The 23667-nt window shown below is 44.6% G+C and overlaps 1 protein-coding gene across 20 annotated transcripts; it reads right to left on the bottom strand.

The window, feature by feature from the left end:
- Nucleotides 1-36: 36 nt before the first annotated feature.
- On the bottom strand, nt 37-22512 carry ctnnd1 (catenin (cadherin-associated protein), delta 1). Of its 20 annotated transcripts, none has more exons than XM_078080541.1 (23): nt 22375-22489; nt 15899-16046; nt 13679-13753; nt 13153-13278; nt 12704-12990; nt 12510-12600; nt 12100-12293; nt 11568-11826; nt 10812-10883; nt 9703-9853; nt 9263-9464; nt 7284-7401; nt 6682-6838; nt 5705-5722; nt 5416-5481; nt 5179-5306; nt 4789-4939; nt 4479-4674; nt 4157-4341; nt 3474-3521; nt 3285-3367; nt 2385-2479; nt 37-2043 (listed from the first exon to the last, which is right to left on the bottom strand). In XM_078080541.1, exons 2-22 carry the CDS (start codon nt 16037-16039, stop codon nt 2420-2422), a joined length of 2808 nt encoding a protein of 935 aa, XP_077936667.1. In that variant the 5' UTR covers nt 16040-16046; nt 22375-22489; the 3' UTR covers nt 37-2043; nt 2385-2419. The 20 variants fall into 20 exon arrangements, with proteins under 20 accessions (XP_077936667.1, XP_040042285.2, XP_040042286.2 ...); XM_040186351.2 differs by having other exon boundaries at nt 2425-2479; XM_040186352.2 differs by having other exon boundaries at nt 2425-2479; nt 22068-22422.
- Between the last annotated feature and the right edge of the window lie 1155 nt (nt 22513-23667).

Here is a 23667-nt window from a genome sequence, read left to right as displayed (position 1 = left end):
GGTGATTAGAAATAAATTCAAAGGCACAACAGAAAATTCTCAAAAATCATTTTCTTTTTTATTAAAAACAGTATTGCTAGTTACAAGATTCATTCATAAGTGATGATGTGCAACTTCAAGAGCCAAGGCAAAAGATTAAGATGTAGTCCAGAATGAGATTTTTCATTAGTGATCCAGTATCTGATGACTATGTTGGATGATTTTGTTGAGCTAACTTGCAATTAATTGAGATACAGATCGAATGTTTTTAAATCAAAACATATGATATGCATTCACCAGGAGCACCCAAAAACCATTGAACCCAAATCAATATTAAAAAAAATACATAATTAAAATTAACAAATATACTCTTGTATATAGTTTAAATGTGCTTTTATTTTTTTTCTCCACTTTTTCCCAATAGCAAATTCTGGTCCACGCCTCCATACACCGCAATGCTATAGCAAAAAAAACCTCGCTCTCGCTCCCTCTTTCAGTCAGTCCATTCTCGAAGGCAACGTGTTACTTTGAGAAAAAGAGGCACCCTGTCCGTGTTTCAATTGGCATGGAAAAACAAAAAGAAAAACACATGTTCCCCCTACAGTGCTTCTTTTAATCATCCACTCAGTAAGTATCTACATCTCACTCGGCACTAAGAATAAGACTCCTACAGAATGCTGTACTTAAATGCGGGCAGGGGGAGCAGACGATACGATGTACTCCCCCATGTACTGTTCTGTAGCCAGCTAAGTTACGGGTTGGAGAAGCAGTAAGGTATACAGAACTCAAGAGTTTTATACGTTATTAAAAAAAAAAAAAATACAGACTTACATACGTACAAGTTCACATATTATATTATTTTGCAGAATAGAAAACAGATGACTTCCAAATATAATATTCCCAACTAGTAACCTGCTGAGAAAAAGACACCATGATTGGTCACCCATCCGACGGGTCCTGAATGAGTGAGGCACTCCAGTTAGAGACAGTCTGGTCTGTACACATTCATAAGATGACGGAGCTGCGGGTAGAAGTAAATGTGTCCCGCAAATCCTGTGATATCTCCTCGATGAAAAGGTCAAGGGGGCTTACAATTAACATAAAATGACTCGGCTTATTCCGATGAGATGGAGGATAACTTGTCTGCGAACATCCATACTGGAACCGTCACCCTTTTTTATATTTATGAATCACAATCAAATACAGACAATGCAGCATGCCCATGCATCTTGTAGGTGGGCTGCGACTGACACAAGCTGCACCCGCATGAAGCACATGACAATGTTCCGTGTAGCTGCTGTAAAAGTCGTGTGTGAAGTTCTTGCATTCAGAATTGGCAGTCGCAGCACTAGCGGTGTCATTTGGCACATGTACATTGCTGTGTACAGAGCAAAGCAAGAGGAGGAACAACCGCTAACAAAACAGAAGCAGAAGCTTTACATGTATCGGATAATAATTAAACATCAACTGTCACTGGTAGGAAAACATTTGTTGCAGTATTTAGCCATCAGAGTGAGAATGTTTGCTTGATTTCTTTAAAACACAGCAAAAAATAGCCATTTATGAAAAATGTCAAGTGTGTGATTTCAAGAGTGTCCCATTCTCATCCCGTTTTTCCAATTTGTTTGATTACTTTAAATCTACTCTCCCACCTCCAACAAAGCCACGGCCTCCGCTTTTCCTTGGAGTTAGAATAAGAGTTGTCCAAGCAAGTTGTAGTGTAGTGATGTAGTGTTGTGGCATCCGAGTGGTTAGCGTTTTGGAGTTAAAGGACTCGCAGAGCACGAAGTGGTCATAGTGTCTCATCCAGTTGTTCACAGGGAGCGTGGATCCACGTCCAGGTTTTATTTCTGAGTGGTTTTGTTGTTTTGTCAGCTGCGATGGAGGAATGTAACAAAGGGAAAGAAGAAGAGAGGCGGCAACGGGGTGAAAAGGGGCGGAGGATTTGAGTATAAAGGATGGAGTTTAGTCCCATCGGTAGTGTAGTGGTCCCCCATTTGTCAGTTCAGCAAGGGCAGTAGGTGGGAGGAGGTTGTCTTCTTGTGATGCACACAATCAGTTTTTCTGCAAGAGACCAAGAGGCATAAGTGTGGGAATTGATCATGTAGAGCAGCTAATGTTCAAAGAAAGTATTCAAAGAAATTACAGAACATCGGCTGCAGGAAACAAAGTCACCACACGTCACAAAATACATAAACTGTGCAGAGACAAAATTAAAATCACATCTCAGGAGAACTAATCAGTTTACACGTGATCACTTTTTTTTTTTTTTTTACATTAACAGCAAAAAAAAAAAAAAAAAAAAAAATCCACATACAGTACAATGGAAGCTCAACCATAGTTGTCACTGTTAGATATTGTGCCATGCAGTGAGTTGGGTGGAGCAGCCTGTGGGACACACATACCATGCGCTGACATGCAGTGTGACAGTGGGTGTGGCCTAACCATCGTAAGAATCCATTAGAGGCAAAGAGGCCTGCCTCTCTCCATACATGCCTCCCTGAGAGAGAGAGAAAGAGAGAAGAGGAATAGAGAAAGGAGAGAGACCAAAACGGTGACATCCATAGAGACAGCATACACAGCAAGGAGGTAAAGGGAAAGAGAAAACACGACAAACGAAAAAAGAAGGTAGAAAGAAAAGCGAGAGAGAAAAAGAGTAGAGGGAAATAAGCCCATCAGATGAGAAAGCAGAGAAGGGTTAAAAAAAAAGGTTAGTTTCATGTTACGCTGTTTTTCAGCTGGGAGAAAAGGACACGGGTGAGACAGCGTTCAAACAGCGCTTCAACTGAGCATGCATCGACACGCTGCTCGTGGCTGTGTGTGTGAGAGCATCACCGATCCCACGGCAACATTCTCAGCAGAGAGCCCTGAAATCTGGAACCTCGAGGGGAGTGTGTCTGTATCTGTGATTAACCAGTTGAACATTTCAAACCATTTCTGGTCTCAACTAGGTGATCATGTGCAATCAATATCCACACTAAACTAAATTATTATTCTTAGTCGTCTTTATGATTGCACTAGAGCTAGAGGCGATGCGGAGGCAAACCCTATTAGCAGATGATGAGATAACAGACCATAATAACCTGTAGAGGATTAATCTACAGAGACACGTTCGAAAGCCGTGAGCTTCGTCTTACACATTGACACTTTCTAGAAACTGTAGTGGACTGAAGTATGAAGGAGATTGTTAGGATTGAGGGAGTTATTCTTATAGAAGTGCAGTCATGCAGGGTTACGTGTGTGGGATGAGAGTGTGCGCGTGTGTGTGGGATGAGTGTACGTGTGTTCATGTGGCCAATTTTTACCTGTACTGCATCTCTGTCAGCAGGTTCGAGTGTGTTATCCAGAGTGTTCCTTCTCACTCGCTGGTCCAGTGTGGAGTAGGCATCTGAAGAAGACAATCCGTATGTAAAACCACCTGAGAGTGTGTGTGTGTGTAAGTAACAGTTATGCCCTTGTGTGTCTGTGTGCGTATGTTGCTTCGTCACACTTGCCTGGTCCAATGTCATTCATTGGGATCATCTCCCGGTCCCCTTTGCCACCTGTGCGTTAAAAGACACAAAGACAATGAGCACGGATGTGCAACGCTAAATGTTTTTGATCACAGAGAGAGGCAATAGACATCCTCTGTTAAAAGTTTCAAGTGTTAAGCATGAGTCAGCTGGTATTGGCAAATATATAGTCTGTTACCTTATTGAGAAATGGTTGAGGTGTTCTTTTTTTTTTTAACAATCAGCAAAAGTTTTTAAAAGATATTTAACTGAAAACGTGGTGATCACTGGGATCATCTAAAAAGCCCCACTGTGGTACAAACCCTTCCATACCTTGTACTTGTACGCATTGCGAGCGTTCATTCTTTGAAGCACTGGCCCAGTTTTATTTGTACAATTTAAAGCAGAGCCGCAGTAGAATAAGATTACCCAACTCTTGAAGGAAAACTATTAGAAAAGAAGCATTTGAATGGCCCCACTTAAGCTGTGAAAAATGTGCCATACCTGAACAAAGTAAACAGTAACACAAAGAGATAGATATTTACACCCCGTTACACATTAAACACTGAGGCAATAAGTCAATACTTACTTAAATTGACACTTTAAACACTTTAACAAATTAAAAGATATTTGGCCTCGCGGGGCAGCACCCTTTACATGCATGCGTTTCCCTTTGGCTTCCTGACCTTTGTCAATGAGCGGCAGAGTGCTGTCCTCGTATCCTCCGTTGGCTCTGGTGGGAGGGCTTAGGTTGACCATGAAGTCAGTCTTCTTCCAGCCATCCTTTTCCAGAGTGCGCCGCAGGTCCTTGTAGCCCCACACGGTCTGCAGGACCAGGCCTGCCCCGCGCACCTCCCGCTCAGAACGGTTACTGGTGATCCCGGTGGACGGGGGAGGCAGAGAGAAGATAAGACTTGTAAAAAAAAGGGCGCACTAAATGGAGGCATGCAATTCCAAACCGGACAGACGTGCAGACTAAAATAAACCCTGTGAGATATCAGCCCTTACCCGTCCTTATTAATGAGCACCAGTCTCTCGATGCCCTGCGAGGCCCTGAGGGTCTTTGCTGCCTCCAGGCTGGAGCCCAGCACCTCGTGGAGCGTGCTCAGTACCGACACCACCGTCTCCTCCGACAGCGCCCGCACTGGCTGACTCTGACCGCCGCCGGGCAGGTTGGCCACCAGGTTGGGAACCGCGTGTTTACCTGTTAACACGCAAGTACGAGAAGGCCGTTACAAAATGAAGAACAGGTCATCCTCTTCGAAACGACACATCCTTGTGTGACGGGCTCGGTGCCCCGAAGCGCCCAGAGTCTCACCGAGTAGATCTCTGTTGCGTGCGTCGATGGCCATGTTGCGCAGGGCCCCGGACATGGCGCGGACCACGCGGTCGTTGCCGTGGGCCAGCAGCTCCGTCATCATGGGCAAGCCCTTCTCTTGGCGCAGCAGGGCACGGATGTAACGGCCGTACTAAAAACAGACACAAGTGTTTCAGTTTAGGGCACAGACTACTCTACGTTGGGTTTACGACCGTCGTGTCTTGTGAAGCGGCCTGATCCACATGCTTCCCGCTCCCCAGAATAGACACACCATGTTTAACAAGCTCTGTTTGGCATGCTGTAAGGGCTTTGAGTCAGTCGACATAGGTTCACGTTTGCTCAGACTTTCAATCTTGGACAATGATTTCAGAAACTAGCGAGTCCACTTACAGTCCAGCGTCCGGCGCACAGGTTCTGAACAGCTCCCGCAGAGGCTTCCAGCACGGTGGGGTTCTTGGACTCCTTCAGCAGGGATGTGTAGATACGCACCACCTCCGGCTGAAATAGCAGCTCGTAGCCTAAAGGGAAGAAGAAGAGTGGGGCGATAGGTTGAAATACAGTATATTTAGTTTAGTTTTAGTGCTTTTCATATATTAATATAAAAGTGTCCATTGAGCCCCTTGTTACCTTTAGCAGGTGCGGTCCTCTTTGGAATGTCTATTATGTCTGCAGCTGCATCTTCGTCTTTTCTACCTGGAATCAAACATCACAGCGTTAGAAACGCACAGACGAGGAGTTCCACCGTTAGTACATCTCTTCTAGGTGGGTTAGATGTGCGCTACGACCAAAAACTGAGATGCATGAGGCGTGCATGTTAGTACTGAACAGTTATACTGCCCTGTTAGCTACTCTATTACTACTTCTACCACTACAACAGCAGAGGCAAGGGGCAGTCGCACAGCGGTAAAGAGCTTACCTTTGGAAAACCACTCATCTGTAGCCCGGCAGGAAAAGGGGGGGAGAGAGGAATGGAGGAGGGAGGAGAGGAAGGCAGAACCGGAGGAAGAGAGAGCATTTTACAGTGAATAAGAGGAAAGCAGCAATGACTGAGCCACCTAGTTAAACACCTGCTTCCCAACAACAGCACTGCTGCCACCACACAGACAGCAGCAAGGTGGCATGCCAAAGTGTAAAGCAACTCAACAGGACGCAGACGCTGGTGTAACATTTCATTGACACGGACCGCTGTGTAACGTGTTAGCATGAGAATTATTTGCGGTGATTTATTCCTGTGCAAACCACAGGTAAGCATTTAATGAACCAGAAAGACTGATCACGTTTTATAACGAGTGGTCTGACACGTTTCTTTTTTTCTACCACGAGTATCACGTCTCCATCTTGCATGGGAGCTGCTTTAACCCAAGGATCTAGTTACTAAGCAGTAACGAACGAAATACAGAAATAATAAATTTAGTTTTAATTAGTGATGTCAGTGAGGAAACTAGTCTATAATAATAATATCAATCAATAAATCTCAAATGTGACGAGTTGTTGCTTTTCTCCATTTCAAGGTAAGCCGAATCTCTGGTTCTGGGAATTTGTGATGGAAATATGTTTATATAATTGTTGGGCATTAGATAAACGAAACAATTGCTTGTGTGTCTTCATTAAAAAGACAATTTAGATAATCGGTAATGATCACAATAACATGGTTATAGCAAACAAATAAAGAGACGGGGCGTTGTTGAGTAAAGACAAATAAACACAGTGAGCAGCAGGAAAAAGGATGAGCTTTCTTGCAGTCGGGGAAATTTCTAACATTCCTGTGTGAGCGAGTGGTTTTGGTTTGTCTGTGAGTATCAGTTCAGCAAAAAGCCACTGTCAACAGTGACATCACCGCAAATGTTCCTACCACCCGCCTTAACAAACAGCCTCTCTCTCCCTCTGACAGACCTTTGCCCTTGCGGGAGCTGAAGCAGCCACCCTTCTGTCCGGAGGGGGCGGGGCCCTGGTTGAGGGGCGCGGCCTCCTGGAAACGCTCACAGCCGGGGATTTCACGATGCACCTGATAGGACAAGTTCCTCAGCAGGCACACGCTGTTTTCTATCAACTGCAAAAATGAGAGATGGAGAGAATTTAATTTAATTTTTTATTATTATTCCTCTCACTGCAAGTCGCACACACTCTGGTTGTAATTGATTTGACATTTAGTTTAAAAACAGCACTCACTCCTATAACGTTGTTGTACTCGGAAAGTATCAAGAATTATTGTGCTTGTTTACGCATTACCCACAATGCAGTTCAGCCACCGGCATCGCTATCTTAAGAGTCGGCTGCGTTATGCCAGTAGCGGCAGCAGCGTAGCAGACTTCAGAGGTCTTATAAACTCACTTCTACGCCGCCGTCTTACTTCTAACGTCTTATTTCTAACGTCTTTTGAGGCAATTGAACAAATCTCTCAGGATCAACGGCTGTTTGAAGAACATGTTTCACATAGGCAGGAAGCTGATGAGTATGACTGAATAAATCTCAAATAAATCAAGAGTTCCACTTACCTTATTGTCGACTTCTTTAAAGTCAATCTGGGATTGGACAATGTACATGAGCGAATCAACCAATCCTGTGCACTCCCTCAGCTTCCTCCTCGCCTCACTTCGCTCTGAACTCACATTTCTTTTAGCCAGTGGAGAGGGACACAAGAGAAAACAAAAACGTGGATTAGCGAGCTGAAAGGTTGCGTAAATAATTGAGGCAGTTGAGAGGTTAAAGGGGACAGGAAAGAGTCAAATTTAGTGACTACAAAAGGATTCCAGCACACAATGCTTGAACACGCCTCCAAGAGTTGTTTGAATGAAACTCCCGTAAAATCTACTGGTTTACAAAGAGCACAGTTTGGTGGGATCAAGTAACCGCTTCTTCAGCGGCTCTGTGCCTCGGCCCTACTTAGAGATCTAAAAGGACAGGGTGGAAGGTAACGTGTGGAAACCGAGAGTCAATTAGTTCTTCGGTCAATGATGTAGAAGACGTGTAAAGAAAAAGGAACATAAAGGAAAAAACTCTGCAAAAGGTCTTCAGTCTTTTGTGCTGGCGTGTTTTCCCCAGCGACGGGCCCGCCCTGTCACACAATACCAGGACACATTCCCTTCCACAGAAAGAGGCGCTGATTCCACTTCTCTGCATAATTCAGGAGGTTTATTTACATGTCGCAGTCTCGGAAAAAAAGGCAAAACAAATAAGTGTTTAAATGTGCTATATTTATAAATGTCTGGTGTTAAGTGTGTCAGGTCACTCCCAGCAAATCCACTTTGCGCACTGGAAAAAAGTGAGGTCAAATATCAACTTTTATAAAGTAAGTCAATGCTGCAATACGAGGAGGTTGGATTAATCAATGATAGACATTTAGTCCTCCTGGGAAAAAAAACTATATGGCTTTACTAAACTTCAGAAGCTAATTCTGATTGTTCTGGATTAACCTTAAAGTCATCACGATGATCAGTTTATAAATAGCCTGTCAAAGAACTGCAGTCCTTTTTAATAGGACAGTGTGTAGACCTAAAGCAGTCCTTTCTCTTCATTTAGAGAGCCCCATTAAATCTCTCTGTATTTACCACCATCACCGGTCCTCTGCTCAGCTCAATAAGTTACACTTTTTGATCCAACTATTCTAAAAGACCTTTGATACCCAAGTGGTGACTTATTATTAATCAAGTTTTCTAGTCTGAATAAAATGACAAATAAACAGATTATATACACATCATTTTAATGAAGGTGCATCTCTTCTGTCTAGTCAAACAGTGTTCAGAGACGACACTGTCCAGACCAAATCCTCCTTGTGATTACAAATTATTCACACAGACTTTTCTAAACCTGCACATAGCCACAGTAATTAACTGTGTGGTATGGGGGAATGCATAGATAACAGACTGTTTACATTGAAAAGTCAATGCCCTGCTGTCCTCTGATTGTCCCCCTGCTAGAAACTTGCCTTCTTTAACCTCACAGCTGATGTTTAACAGTGGAGTCTTTTAATGACCACTTTATCAAATTGAACAAGATATCTTGTTTATATGCGCTAGGGTTCTAGTTTAAATGCTTCCAATGTGGACAATGGTGCTTATTTCAACTGATGCTTTTTTTTTTAAAGTATACCTCTACTGCAGCTCTTGCATGAATACTATCCCAAAACAGAGAACTACTATGAAGCAGCGATAATGACACATTTCTATCTGCAGAAACGGACTAGATAAGGTTCATTATTAAGGGAAATAAAATGTTGTGTAAAAATGTGAAAGTTTATTCTGATTGGACGGACATAACTTATCATTCTTTCCTCTCTTTTCCACAAGAGTGCTGCATCACACGTATTCCCCTCTCTTCTGCTGTTAAATGCTTCCTCTCTCCCTCACACTTCCAGTCTGTGGAGCTGGCGTGTCTCTGGCGTCCTCACTTTTATGCCACCAACCCTTCCTCCACTTCCACCTGATCATCATCATCATCATCATCATCAGCAGTCAAACAGCTCTCCCTTCCGTACCTCAGACAGCCTGCTGTGTTGGTGAGGGCGGTCTCCCACTCAAGATGTCGGGGCTTGCAGTTCTCCTCTCCTCCTCCGGCCCCGTTGGTCCCTCGCTCCCAGCCTGAATGAGGCACCATTACCTCGTCTGACAGGGCGTGCAGCGCGTGATCCACAATCTCCATTTTCACAGAGTCGTGAGACGACAGGTTCCACAGCGTCCCTGTGAAAAGCAGTTTTTAATTATGAAGCTTACTTACAGGAACAGAGGCCAATTAAAAATGTACAGTTAAATGTACAGCCTATTTTTACACAACGTGAATAAAATAAGATGCTGTTGAAACATCCAAATATTACAAGTGAGGCCAAGACTGGAAATAAGTGTGAATTTTAGGATACAGAGAGAGGGTTTTTTTTCTCTGGGCAAGCCAAATGCTGAACATATGAAACCCATGAAGAACCTGTGATGGTGTCGGTGAGGTCCTGACTGCGGGTCTTCCTCAGCAGCCGGACCAGAGCGGGCACTCCGTCACAGTTCTTGATGGCAATCTTGTTGTCTTGATCTTTGCCATAAGAGATGTTCTTTAGTGCTCCACAGGCTGCATAGTGGACCTATAATGGAGACACAATAAAAACTTATCATTATATATATATATTATATATTTGAGTAGTCTTTATTATTCTTTGCATTTAACCCATCGCATTTGCATTTAATCCTTGAGCACGACCCACTTCAACACAGACATGGAGCAGCCAGAGTTCAAGCCGGCAACCCTGCGGTTCCTGGCGGACTCTGTGTATTCTGTGTTCCACGATCCACAGAGCACTGCTTTCACATACATAGACAGGTTTTTATATGCGAATAACATAGTTAGTTATTGTCTGTATTCAATAATTAGTTGGCAACATTTCTGACATATTTATAGCGATGTTAAATGTTTCCTGATCCTGATTACAGCACATTACTTTATAATCAACATTGCATGTCCCTTTTGTTTTTAAAATCCTATTACACATATTTGTACTCCAATTTAAACATTGTTCAGCACGTTTGCCTGATCCTATAAAACACAACAAACTCACTAACACACAGACTTAAAATCTCCAGAGAGCAAATCATCCCAAACAAACTTAGACTTCAAAACTTATCGCTGGCCGTAGAGAATAAAATGGGAAATCAGGAGGTTTCTTTGCCTTTGAGAGTGGAATGCACAATGTGATATGTCTGGTAATGCCAGTACAAAGATCAGCAAAACCTTGTCACAACTTGTGCGATGTGAAAGGGGATCATAGAAAAGGCATATGCGTTCACTGAAGCCATATTTAGCACGATGTTGACCGACAGGATTTGCCCGAGAGTAGTCAAAGACGTAATGCTTATTTCTGTTTGGAAATCGGTATTAGAGCAGAGTCCGAAGTTAACCTCGTTTCAGCCCAATGAACGGTCTCACTATTACATCAGAAATACACTCCACCCATGAGCCTTGTTTTTACCCCACATACTCCAACCATAATACACCAAGTCAGTAAGCGAACAGAAAGCATGAATAATACAAATCAGTCAACTAACCTCTTTGTTTGGGTTGTCCAGCATACTGACCAGTGCTGGGATGCCTTTCATTCGACGCACATCACACTTCACCTGGAAAGCAACGGGAAGAACATAAGCATTACGTCAGGGGCTCAAAAGTCTACTTCACTGCAAATCCAAACGATTTGAACACCAAACCCCTAATTGCTCCCCGGGCAAAAATGGGTTAAAAATGCCATGTAAGTCGCTTTGGATAAAAGCCTAAATGACCTGTAATATAATTTCAACAGCTCATATCATATGAAATATGATAAGACGAAATGATTTACCATCAAAGCAAAAAAGCGGTTTTGTGCAAAAAGGCAGATCAAAACGTGTAGTTTGACGTAACACAAAGAGTTGAATTAAGTAAAAGATGAATCTATGGTTCTTACAGGCACGCCTGGTATATATTATTATAAACACAAGTGCAAAGCCACACGATAAAACAACCAGTACGCTGACAGAGGAACAGGTCAACATTTTCTACATTTAGAGCAAGCTCCAATTAAAAGTTTTGCACCCTTTCAACTGAACCTTATCTAATCTGGTCTCCCACTCGGGTACAATTATAACTTTCTGTGCGTCTCTGCTATATCGTCCATTGTACATTCCTCACTTATCCATAAAAGTCAAGACTAATCATCTCGTCCTGACCTTTGCCTTCCTCAACCACATCTATTGCCACCTGCCTCACAGTGGAAACAAGCATAGTACCATAAAAAATATATATGCTTGTACATTTGCATCTCTTACTTTATCATTTTTATAGGTGAGATGCTGCAGGTATGCAGCCGCGTTGCTCCTGACCGGGTCCAGCCTGTAGTTGAGCATGGCAATGACCTCGGGCAGCTCTGGTTGACGCCAGCCACTGGGGCCAGGAATGGGGCCTTTCCTTAAAGTGCTGTCCAATGAAGCCATGCTACCTCTTTCGCCCTGGGCCATCGGCGCTCCTCCCCAGAAGTACACGTCCCCTGGTCCGCTCATGTCGCCATCCAAAGTGCCCTCATAACTCCTGGTGAGGGAGGAGGAGAACGTTAGCAGAGGTTTACATTTGTGGACAAGGTACAGGCGTCCGCCAATGCAAAGCGAGGGGAAAGGGAGGAAACTGAGGGTGCCCTTTAGCTGGTCATCACAGTAGTGTTGCAACAACAATTCAATATATTCTTCATATTTACTAAGTATGAAGGATTGAAACGTATTATTTCCTCTTCTTATGTAGAACAATCCCTCTCAAAGATGAAACAAAGACATTTAGTAGAAGGACAACAAAAAACACACAACCTACCCAGTCCTGCGTGGGGGCCCGTGGGGGAATGCGTTGTTGTGGTTGCGTGGCAATGTGCTGAAGTGCATTGGGTGTCCCATGCCATAGTCGGGCTCATCGTAGCCAATGCTGCGCTGATCGTCCTCCAGACCGTACGGCTCTGGGACAAACCTCGCCATGGAGGACAGCTCCAAGGCACTTCCCATACGCCCGACCTGCACAGGAACGGGAGTCAAAACAACGGCGGCCTTCAAACCAAATGCTGTGGCGGACTCATGTCAAGTCTTGTATATCTGTGTTCTCCCGCAAAACACATTCAGTGGTGAACACATAGCATTTAAGGAAAACAGAGAAAGTCAATCTGGAAATATCTGCGGACCGTTTAAACAGTGTGAAAGGTGACTCAAAAGTGACGCAATAATTGTTGATACCTGCGGTTGAGCCGCATAGGGGTCCAGCTGGTTCCTGCTGGGGGCTCTGTAGCTCGGATCCAGAGTCCTGTAACCATCTTGATGGACCGGTCTGGAGAGGGGAGGGACAGGGAAGCGATGGAAATTTAGGAAGGATCATCCACTGACTCTTAAGGTTAATACGCCGTCTACGTGAGCTTCAACAAAAGCTGTACCTGTAGCGATCATCCATGCGGGCTCCCCTGCTCAGGCTTGTGTAGGCCTCAGATGGGGGCCCAGAGCGGTAGTCGTCGTAACCCACCGGCGGTCCGTATTGGTAGTTGCGGGGCACCGTGTGAGTAGGGTAGTCCATGGGCACGCCACCTCCCGGCCCCTGTCTGTACACCATAGGTGCAGGGTAGCCCCCCATGCCAGTCACTGAACCCCCACCATCCAGGGAAAGGGTGTCTGACACGGAGGGGATGACTGTGCGGGTGGTGGTGGTCTTTACTACTTTCTTTACCTTAACCACCAAAAAAAGAAGGAGAACAGTTCATATTTACAAATGGTCAAAAATAGTCTAAAAAGAGACCAGAATTGTAACGATCTACAAATGTATGAAACACCAAACGGTGAAATGCACTCAATACAAAGGGAATTCCTGCTCTCTATCAACTTGTGTTACCGTGGTTTCCGTGCGCCTTGTGGTCCCATCTTCACCGGTCTCCACAGAGACAACGGGGGCCACCAGCTGGGGATCTTCCTCCACTGTGTACGTCTCCTGCACCATCTGTCCAGGTTCCATCCTGAACTGCACACACATTTCAGTGAAAAAATATATATTAGGGCTCAATGGAAAACTACTCAAAACTTAATCTCACATTCATAAATTGATCAATCACAGTTAAAAAGTTTTTCTGCAATAGACTAAATCTTATAAATTAACAAGTATTCACTTTAGAGTGTATTTTTACTGCCAATGCAAAGTCTCCATCATCGACTACGGTGTCTGCCTCTCCTGTCTGACTAACTGTGCCAGGGGTGAACGCACACCGGAAGGAAACCAAGTGGCATCAACTGTGTTAAAATTGATTATTCTCTGTTATCGATAACGGATCCCTATTACTTATTTATATCTAAGTGTAACATGGGGAAATCATTAGGGTTGAACATCTTAAGAGTTAAAGAGCTGAAAAGGTTTCAAGGCTTACATGATGTGTCCCGTTGACGTAACCCTCGTTCAGCGTCAGCCTCTCTATGTCTGCATCACAAGGAATGCGTCCGTTCTGCAGGGAGGAAAGAAGGACTGTCATGCTATGTCCATGCGGCAAAAGCAACAAAAAAACAGAGTGGCCAGCTGCTGAAGTGTTCCTGATGCTGACGGAATTATTATTATAAAATCACGGTGGAGAAAATGTTTCATAGCCTGCCGATTTGTGGCTCATAGTATGAACATACTGCAAAACTAAATAAAAAATATGCTTAGTTTATTCTTAATGGGTTCCTTTACGAGGGTTGCAACTAGTCAAACAGGCCATCAGTGAAGGCTCAATGCATCGGTCTGTAGTTTGCCGGGCACCTGAGCCGAAATATGGACCGTAGTTTCTAGATTGGAAACATCACAAGAGCCTAGCCGTCATGCTTGAGGCATACTTGCATTTACACCGGAACGACACACCTAAGACGCGAGCATGCACAGGAGTTGCTTGAGACGTGCGAGGGGAAAACGCATCCTGACACGCTTGCGGTCTAGATGACAAGTAACAATTTACACTGCATGAATACCAAGTAAGGCTTTCATGTCAACAATCTTCCCCCCGCAAACAACTGAACACACCAAAAACAAAACACTTTAACTGTTAGACTAAACTGTGGAGATTAAAAGACTGAATAATGAGTAATTAAATGAATAATGATCCACGGAGAGAGACACTTTCTCTTATGAGTCGGCACCACCAGCGTTGGTCTAGGAGTGGTGATGGGTGTGGTGCACTTCTCATTCCAGCCACAGGGGGAGCTGTATCTCTCCACTACAATGGGGGGCCAAGGGGGCCCAACCGCGGTAAAGGATTTCCCAACATTGATTTGGAGATGGGAAACAGTTGGGAAACAGCATGCTGACAGAAAATTGTATATTAGACAATTCTTTTTAATCTGGAATAAATACAAACAATGACAACCTTTTTAAGTGCCACTGTGCCCAGGTCAAATAAACAAGACTTTATGAACACACTTTAGTTCAGATAAGGACTTTAATTCATACAAGCACTATGTCAGAGAGAATAGGGCAGATGTGAGCATGTGGGAACCTGTCAGTAGAGACTACGGACAGGTTTGCGCGGCCTGGGAGAGTAGCCGAGGCATGCCGAAGCCTTTGGGCTATGTAAACACGCACACACCAGAGATAAGAACTAGCACAGGCTACATTTCTGTCCCGTTCTCATTAAACACGAACACATTACCAATAATTCTGCTCCTTATCTGCCACTAGAAATACCAGAGACTGGAATGTGAGCTGGAGGACGCATGCAGGCGCGACAAACGAATGAGAGAAAGTGACCGAGTGAGAGAGGCCTGCTCCTTTATGAGAGCGCGTTTCAAAGGTTGCCTCAGGGACAAAGGTGTGTTTGTGTGTGCGTGCGCGCGCTAGTTCACTCACACATGCCAATGACTTTCAGTAGCGAAGCAAAAGAACGTGCGAGAGCTGGTGGGACCGCAGATCACGTTCAGAGCGTGAAGTCCCTCTGCAGCCACATAACGGACCCAGAGATGATGAAGACGGCGTGTAAGCAAACAGCACAACACACTTCAGCTATGAAACAGACTCAGTAACCAGGTTGGTTACCAAGAATTCACAGCTGAGGACACTGGACACCTTTGTCCAATCTAATGGACTTTGCCCCACTGAAAAAACAGCAGAGGGACGTCTTCGTAATACCAAAAAATAAATAACACAATAAACCAGTTGGCTGAGATACTGCAGCTACATGAGCAAACTCTTTAAGAACATTATGCCAAGCAAGACATCTTCATGCAAACAATGTACAAGTCAAGGCAAAACATGATGGTTACACGGTGGTTAAGCTTGATTGATGGAGGAATACTACGATGATGAGGATGGTGATGATGATGAGAGGACTTCTAAGAAAATAGGCAGAGGCTGCCAATGACCTCCTCAAGAAGACTATTTGGGAGTTCCTTCCTTTGTTCCAAACATTCAAGTGGACTTCCAAGACTCCAGCGGAGGATGTTTTTGCAACCGATTTGTTTTGGATTCTGCTGCCACCCAGCCGGTCCACACAGATGGGATGAGGGTTACCATGGAGATGGATTTGGATGGACTCGCCGAGATCAAAAAAGGTGAATCCAAAGGACTTTTTTGAATGTGGATGAGGTTAGGTGAAAGGTGAATGGGGTTTGTTCCGTGTTACCTGCATGTTGGGGAGGGGGCGGGGCAGGGTGCCGGCACACGACCTCCGCTCCTCCTCCAGAGCTCGGCTCAGCATCTCAAACTGCCTCTCCTGCTCCCGCACCGAGGCCAGCAGGGAGGCCGTACTCGCACACTGCTCCATTCACTCGCTGAGAGCAGAGCAGGACAGGAACAGGAAAGGACAAGACAGGACAGGAAAAGGTCAACACCAGAGAGCAGAGCAGATTCAACCAACACCGGGATTCAAAGTACAGGCGTAGAGCAAGGCAGAAACCCCCAGGCACAGAGACAGAAGTGCCCCAGGCACTGTGCACAATCTGGGAAGGCACAGCAATGAAGTGCGAACGATGATCACATTCAGAGGTTCGAAGCCGAAGGATCCGACGCAAGAGGAAAAAGCTGGGAAGATGAATAGGAAAGAGAGATGGGTGAGATGAAGAATCAGGGTGTAAGAACAAATGTGAGTAGTCAGAACAAGAAGAGTGAGCATGAACAGCAGGGACAAAGAGAGAGCTCATCGGCAAAAGTGGTTATCCAGTTTAACTTCAAGATGGGACCGGCATCAGCTGAGGAGGGAACGGAAGCCAACTGGAGGTGAGAGCAGGAAGGCGTCAGCGTGTTTCCTCACCTTCTGCTATGCGAGGTTAAAAATAGGGAGCAGGTGAGAAACATGAAGGGGGATGATCACGGCCCGTTTACAAGCGTGTGCAGCTCGTTAGCGCTTCTTCGCTCCAAGGATGCAGGGGAAGTGGAGAAGAAGAAGAAGGATGGCGGGAGCAGGTGTGGGGGCATTCAGATGAGTCGAGAGATGGCATCGTGCAATCAGGTTACACTGAATTTGAAAATCCAGAGCTGTTGTGAAGTGAAAAACATGTTATGCCACAAAGCACACGTCTAACTCTTCATGTTGCAGTGGAGGCACTTTCCTTTTTCATGCCTTCTATGACAGGCACCATTTCTCCATGACCTGCGTGCTACGATCTCGAAGACTGAAAGCAGATTCAAACTATGGACACAATTGACCCTCACAAATACCAATGATCAATTGTGCAGAAATACAGAGCACTGCTTTCCAAAAATAAGGAAGTAAAACAGCAAAGAAATCAAGTGGAACAGTTGGGTTTTAAATTGCCAATATGTCAGCCAAGACTTTCGAAAGAAAAAGCAGCTCAAGCACATGCAGATGATCTTCGATGAAATTACAGAGGAATGATAATAATGTCACTCGGCCAAAATTTGACCATTGACAACGTGTCTTTTCTCACACCCTCCCTCAGCAGGGACGCCTGCCGGTAAGTGAGGATACGAGGAAGACTAACTCGACGGTGTCTGTGTAATAACCGGATGACATGGGCGTGGCTAATCTCAAAAAGAACATTTGCTACTCCAAAGTTCACCAACACGGGGAGATTAAATCCACTGGATTGGCTGAGTGAACAAACACTCCTGCAGGAAGTCTGAGTGTGCACGAACGGCACAATTACCAGCACGGCCATGTTTCCTTACACTGTGTTGGTGAGACACGTTTGTTGACAGAAACACTCATGAGCCGCTCAGACAGACACACACACACACACACGCCACTGCCATTGTCATACATTCCATAGTGAGATGTAGCGTGTCATATCCTGTCTCAGCTGTTAAAAACTGTCCTAATAAGGGAGCACTTCACTCTCCTGGACAGACAGCGTGCGGCCCCATTACTTTCTCTCATCCAATCAGGGCGTCTGACCACAGAAGGAAAGTGCTCCTCTAGAGGAGTGTTCACGAATGATAGTGCATAGAGTATATGGAACCACTGTGTAAAGCTGAGCACCCACTTTGACTTGAATTGAAACCTTGACTTTACTCAACAACGACAGATCTCTCTGCCGAGAAATCAAACTCAAAAAGAAAAATGTCCGATACGTGGACAGACCACAGCACGGGCTGTTCCGTGTGGCTCTTCATTTAGAGCATATAGGCAGAGGGCCTTGTATGCAGCAGACAGACAAACTCACACAAACTCTACGGCTAACAGTAGGGGTGGGGGAAAAAAATCGATTTCTCTCGATTCTCTCTAGAACGATTCGGTCTCGATTCCGAAAAGTTCATAATCGGAATTTAAAATTTTTTTTAAAAGTGTCTCGCGCGAGATATTTGCCCGCTCGCGGAGCGTGAACTTCCTCGCTCGCGAGGTTAGTCTCTGCTCACGCTCGAAGGTGTTTTCTACGAGCTCGCTGTTTTTCTTTTTGACAGTAAGGGGGCGGAGCCAGTCACCATGGTCTCTACACCTGATTGGTTACAAACCCCGTCTTTGGATTGGCTGGAGTGATGCATTCACACAACTATAGAAGCCCATTTCCGCACTAATGTAAGGGGATAAAAAGTTCGAAATTATGAGATAAAACGTTGTCAAAAAACAAACGCCCCCCTTCGGTAACCGTAGTGGACCGTAGATGACAACCAGCTATAACCATAATTTACCATCATTACCGGCACATTAAGAGCAACGCGTCCAGCTCGCAGACCGGTCCGTCAGTCTGAATCTGAATATCTTGCCAACTTTACCGAACTATGGAGGAGCCTGCGCACATCTTACCTCATTATTTTGATTTTCCAAAAAGTCGATCCGTATTGAAAGTTGTTGATAGAAAATCATATTTGTGACAAAGATATTTTTTTCTCTTATAAAAAATGAGAGAAGGTAATTCATCTGTTGATTTTTTTTAATTATCAAATAAAGTAGGAAGTGATTAGCAACCTCTGAGTAGCAAACTCAGATTTGAGAAAATCGAGATGCATCGATAATTGTTTTATCAGTTTAGAATCGAACCGTTGACCTCGGAATCGGATCGAATCGTGAGGTGCCAAGAGATTCCCACCCCTAGCCAACACTAACATTTATGTGGACTGGAGTAGGGCTGTCAAAATTGCTCAAAAACGACGTTCGAATATTCGCTTTAAAAAAAAACAAATATATTTGAATATCTGGTTGCACATTAAACACGTCAATAACATGACAGATTAATACAATGAGACATAACTACTTGTATAGGTAATTTATTTAAGTTTAAACCTATTTAACAACATATTACCTACACAAAAATAAGTAAATTAACTAACATTTTAACAACTATTTAAATATAGAATATTCGTTGACAGCCCTGGACTGGAGTAGTTGCTTGCGAGAGAGCTTTAAATGGATTTAGCCACTTAAAGCCCGGCCATTAGGCCTTAATCTATTATAAGGCCCTTAGCAGCTACGCTAAATTGCATCTGCTAATGGGGAAAGCCCAGGAACGACATCGCTAAGGCACTGGCCACCCTGAGCCCCTGCGGATGTACACAAACTATCAGCGCTCATTGAACACTTTGTGAGGAACACTCGCAGAAACTTTTACTGTCGGCCGCCCAGAGTCCGCTGAGCATTGTGACCGCTGTGCATCCCTCCAGTTTCATATTTTATCAATGCTATTTCAGAAACTATGGTCACTTTGTGGTTGAGCCAGGCGGACATGCACTCTGTACCAGTGCGCACACACACACATTGCTGAGGTGAAGCTATGGTAAAATGCTGTTGTGGCTTGGCTAAGTGCTACGCTGACTCAGCCTCATTTGAATGGTCACACGGAGAGTTGGCCTGTGTGTATGTGTGTGTGTGTGTGTGTGTGTTAGCATTGGCCCACATCCAAACACTACCGCCTTTGCCGTCCTCACTTGAATCTAAAAGGACACTAACTATTTTGAGTGAGGAAGGAAATGTTCAAACGGCTGTAATTCATTGAGCCTGAAACACTCCCCAAAAAATAAATTCAACTATATGTTTACCCAGATGGTGATATAATAGGAAGCTGGATTATAGTAAATTGATAAAAAAAAGTGCTGTCCTGGAAAGATGAAATGTAAATGAAACGTTCTTGGCCACATTACAAAATAATTCCAACTAGCATCTAGTTGTTGTATCATAAAAAAGCTGAAATTGATAATTAATTTCATAATGAAAACATAAGGGTCTGTTTCTGAGATAAATGAAATCATTAAAATCAGTGCCATAATTTGATGTATTTTTCCAAATCGATTCACTGGTACGTCACAATATGCCAAATGTAACCAGGGTTAATCAAAAGTTTATATGCCATAAACTAACATTATCATACTGGAAGCCAACAATTGTTGGTGTATTGTCTGTAAGATTTCACCATATTGAATTCTATCAACATAGGCTATCTCTACATTGAGGTAATTACATTATCTACTCAATAGAAATTAAGTAAAGCTTCATCAATTTGATGAAAATATTACCAAAAAGAATTTTGGTAATACATTAAAATTTCAAAACACAGGTAAAAACTTGACAAACATTGAATATATCTGGTTGATAGCCTAATCAAAGAAATGGCCTCAAACTAAGTAAAAACCAACATTCAGCGGCTGGTTAAAGATTTACCTTTGGTGACTACAACTTAACAAGGAAGTGAACGAGGCAGTGAGGACCATAAAAGTGCTATTGGACACTCAATTCTTTCCAAGAAGTTAATCAGCACCACGGAGCAAAGCTATTCGACGGTTTCCACTTCACGGTTTTAACAATCTGTGAACTTTGATTTTGCGCCGTTGATACGATCTCACATGACTTCCATCGCATAGAAGGCCAGCGTTCAAATAAAAACATTTTTCAAAACACAGGGCAAACATTGAAAGTAGAGAGCGGAAGGGAGGGAGAGAGAGAACAGACAGGGAGGAGAAGCAGATATAAGAAAACCCAGAGCTTCTGTGTGTCGAGAGGGACACACCCACGGTGCGCTCTGAAAGCCCGTCATTACACAGCCTCACAAATGATAGCCCTGCTTTAAAACAACTGAATTAGCATCAAGACTCCGGCCCCCACAGACAAGACGGCTCGGAACCGATCCTCTAGGCAGCAAAAGAAACGGCCAACTTCAGATTTTTGCTCCTCCGTGTATTACATTTTTTAAAAACAGAAACAACACCTGAGAAGGCTGCATGTCCACACTTGCTCCCAATCTTTTCCCATCTGTGTTCAAGCAGGCCGAAGCCGACACGCCCGAAGGGCATTCAGAGGAATACAGACGGCCATGCACTGAAACTCACAGCTGACCGTACCCACTGCAAATCAGCAATTCAGTTACTTCAGGGAGCCACATCTCAGGCTGGTGTGCATGTTGTTGTAGAGCGACACACACACACACACACACACACACAAAATAAGGAAGGGCTGCAAACTAAGAGAAGGAAGCTTACTCCAAGGTGAGATCCACTAATGCAGCCGGGTCCATCTGAGGAATCCGCTCACTGAAGAACAGTAAATCGAGAAAGGTGCCCGAGTAGGAAGCCTCTTCACAAGGGGACTGAATAATGAGGCAACAAACATGCCCGCCGCCTCACCACACCCACACAGACCCACACAACAGGTTCTTGCCCCCCCCTCCGTCCCCACTCCTGCCTCCATCCTCTACCTGGCAGACCACATCAAAAGACAGCTGCACAATGACAACAATGAACAGTGGGGAGGTTTTCACAGTAGACTTTCACACTTTAAAAAAAAGTCTAAAAAGGCAGCCTTCCCCCCCAAAGACACACTACGTCACGCGAGCTCACCTGCCGGCGCCCCGCAGCCTCACGGTCCGCGGAGAGTGGGCGTCGCAGGTACACTACACAATAGGAAACCGATAAGCCCGGACTTTGACCCCTCACCTGCGCCCTGCGACGCGGCGGGCCGGTCACTTCCGTGTGACTCACGCCTGTTCATGGATACGTTAATGGACACGGGGAGGAGGGCTGCAAAGATAAGTTAAGGTCATAACGTCATACCAGCCGCCCTCAAAACAGACCATTTATGTAATAAACTGCTTTGTTAGCAAACGTTACACGGCTCGTCCCGGTATCCACCTGCTGGGACGACACGTACCGCCACGCGTTTCGCTCCCCGGCTTCTCACTCTGAATAAGTTGTCCATCATGCTAACGGCAGCGGTACACCTCGGCTAGCCGAGTTAGCTTGCGCCGTTGTAGCTGCCCTGCTAACGCTGCGGTAACAACCACCAAGTTCACCAAAACACAAAAAGGGTCAGAGCTTTTTTTTTCTCCCCCCCCCCCCCCACCCCCGCCGGCAGCAAACCCCCGACCCCCCCGCACCGAGCACGAAAACACAGAAAGACCGCACATTACCGACTCTGGAGGGTGTTAGGCTGTTATTTTCCAAAGGTCCATACGTGCCGTGCGAGGTTGGATTCGGGCCTAGCCCAGCCGGTGTGGGGTGTGTGTGTGTGGGGGGGGGGAGGTGGAGGAGGGTGGCGCCGCTGCGCTGACACGATCCGGGGAACCGGAGAGAAGAAGAGAGTTGAGACGAGACAACGAAAACACCGTCGCGGCGGAGCCCAAAGCCTCGGGAGCCCCCGACAAAAACAAAACAAAAAACTAACGCGTCCTCCGCGGGGCGAGAGCGCTGCGAGGGGACGGCGGAGAAAACACCCACCTACGCTGCTTGCTGTCGCTCCTCTCCTAGGCTTGTTGTTCACTCGCCGCTGCTCTTCCTGTCCGCTGGGTGGAAGGGGGGGGGGGGGGGGCTCTGCAGGCGGGCGGCGTGGACGGGAACAGAGTAGCACGAGGGGGCGTTTTTCAAATGACTTTTTTCAAAATCCACTAACTGTTTTTATCTGGGTGTTGTAGGTTACTGCACATAACAGTGCATTTACATTTAGTCTTTTCATCAATGTTATGAAATCGTTTTTAATAACTCATAATAATATTGTATTATAATACTATTTCGCTCTAATAATTATGATAAATAATCTATATTTTATGCTTATATGTTATGGGGTACCAAGATTCCAAGCCATTATTATGAGTAACTAAATTATTATCTTGAGAAACTTTCTCATTGTAATGATTGAATGTGTGTCATTAAAGTGGCACACACGGAGCTGGTGTAAATTATACCATCTATACTTTAAATACTATGCTATTAAATACAATACATTTTACAAAGTGAATAGTATAATTAACTACTCGGTTTCATACAGAGCTTCTTTTTCTCAGCCTCCATTTATTTATCCTTATGGAAATATCCTCTAAAATGAAAGAGGCCACCTGCTGCCTTCATGTGGTCATTCACTGCTGCTACAACACAGGATAACAATCAATGCACCCGTTGTACTTACGTTTATATTGGAGACTGTGTCCTGGTGGAAAATATTCTTTATAACTGTACTTCACCTGCAGTGCTTTCTCTTCTGTGTGTGTTTCACCTGTCCTGTCATTTCTCTGCAACATCTCGCTTCTATCACAAATGTTTTCATTCTTTTACTGAGGTCACCAAATCAGCATTGTGTACCTTCACAATCCCAAAACATATTGACTATATCAAATTCAGCAAACGATATCTTATCCATCAATCGGCTGCTCCTTTCACTCTCACTGTGACAGTTTAATCTTTCCTTTAGCTTCCCAATGTCTCGTTTTGGGAAGATGTCAGGAATGGTGGTGCAGATTGTACTGCTTGCCAGTTTGCAATCCAACATTTCATTCAGCACCAGCTCCTCAGTCTTTACTCAGACTTGCTTGAGGCCTGTTCAGTAAGGTCGTCTCTTTTACCCCTTCTGACATTTCTCTGTGTCACTGCCATAGGTAATTGTGAGTGTCCCAGCTTGACTTTGTTCTTCCTGTCTGCGTCAGGCTCTACTGCAAAACGCTGGCCAAACAGAAAAACAGAATAAGAAGAGATTGGTATAAAAAAGTGGACTTTATTCAGAGTGGCCAATTAGAAAGG

This window comes from Gasterosteus aculeatus, chromosome 9 (genome assembly GCF_964276395.1).
Source record: "Gasterosteus aculeatus chromosome 9, fGasAcu3.hap1.1, whole genome shotgun sequence".
Lineage (NCBI taxonomy): Eukaryota > Metazoa > Chordata > Actinopteri > Perciformes > Gasterosteidae > Gasterosteus > Gasterosteus aculeatus.
The sequence above is the reverse complement of the archived record's forward strand: the minus strand, read 5'-3'. Positions and strand labels throughout refer to the sequence as shown.

Coding starts and splice junctions, on each gene's coding strand:
- ctnnd1 (XM_040186351.2), bottom strand. CDS start 16,039: ATGGAGCAGTGTGCGAGTACGGCCTCCCTGCTGGCCTCGGTGCGGGAG. Junction 12,601..12,703: donor CGCATGGATGATCGCTACAG/GTACAGCTTTTG, acceptor TCCCCTCTCCAG/ACCGGTCCATCAAGATGGTT. Junction 4,940..5,178: donor TGTGCGCCGGACGCTGGACT/GTAAGTGGACTC, acceptor GTCTGTTTTTAG/TACGGCCGTTACATCCGTGC.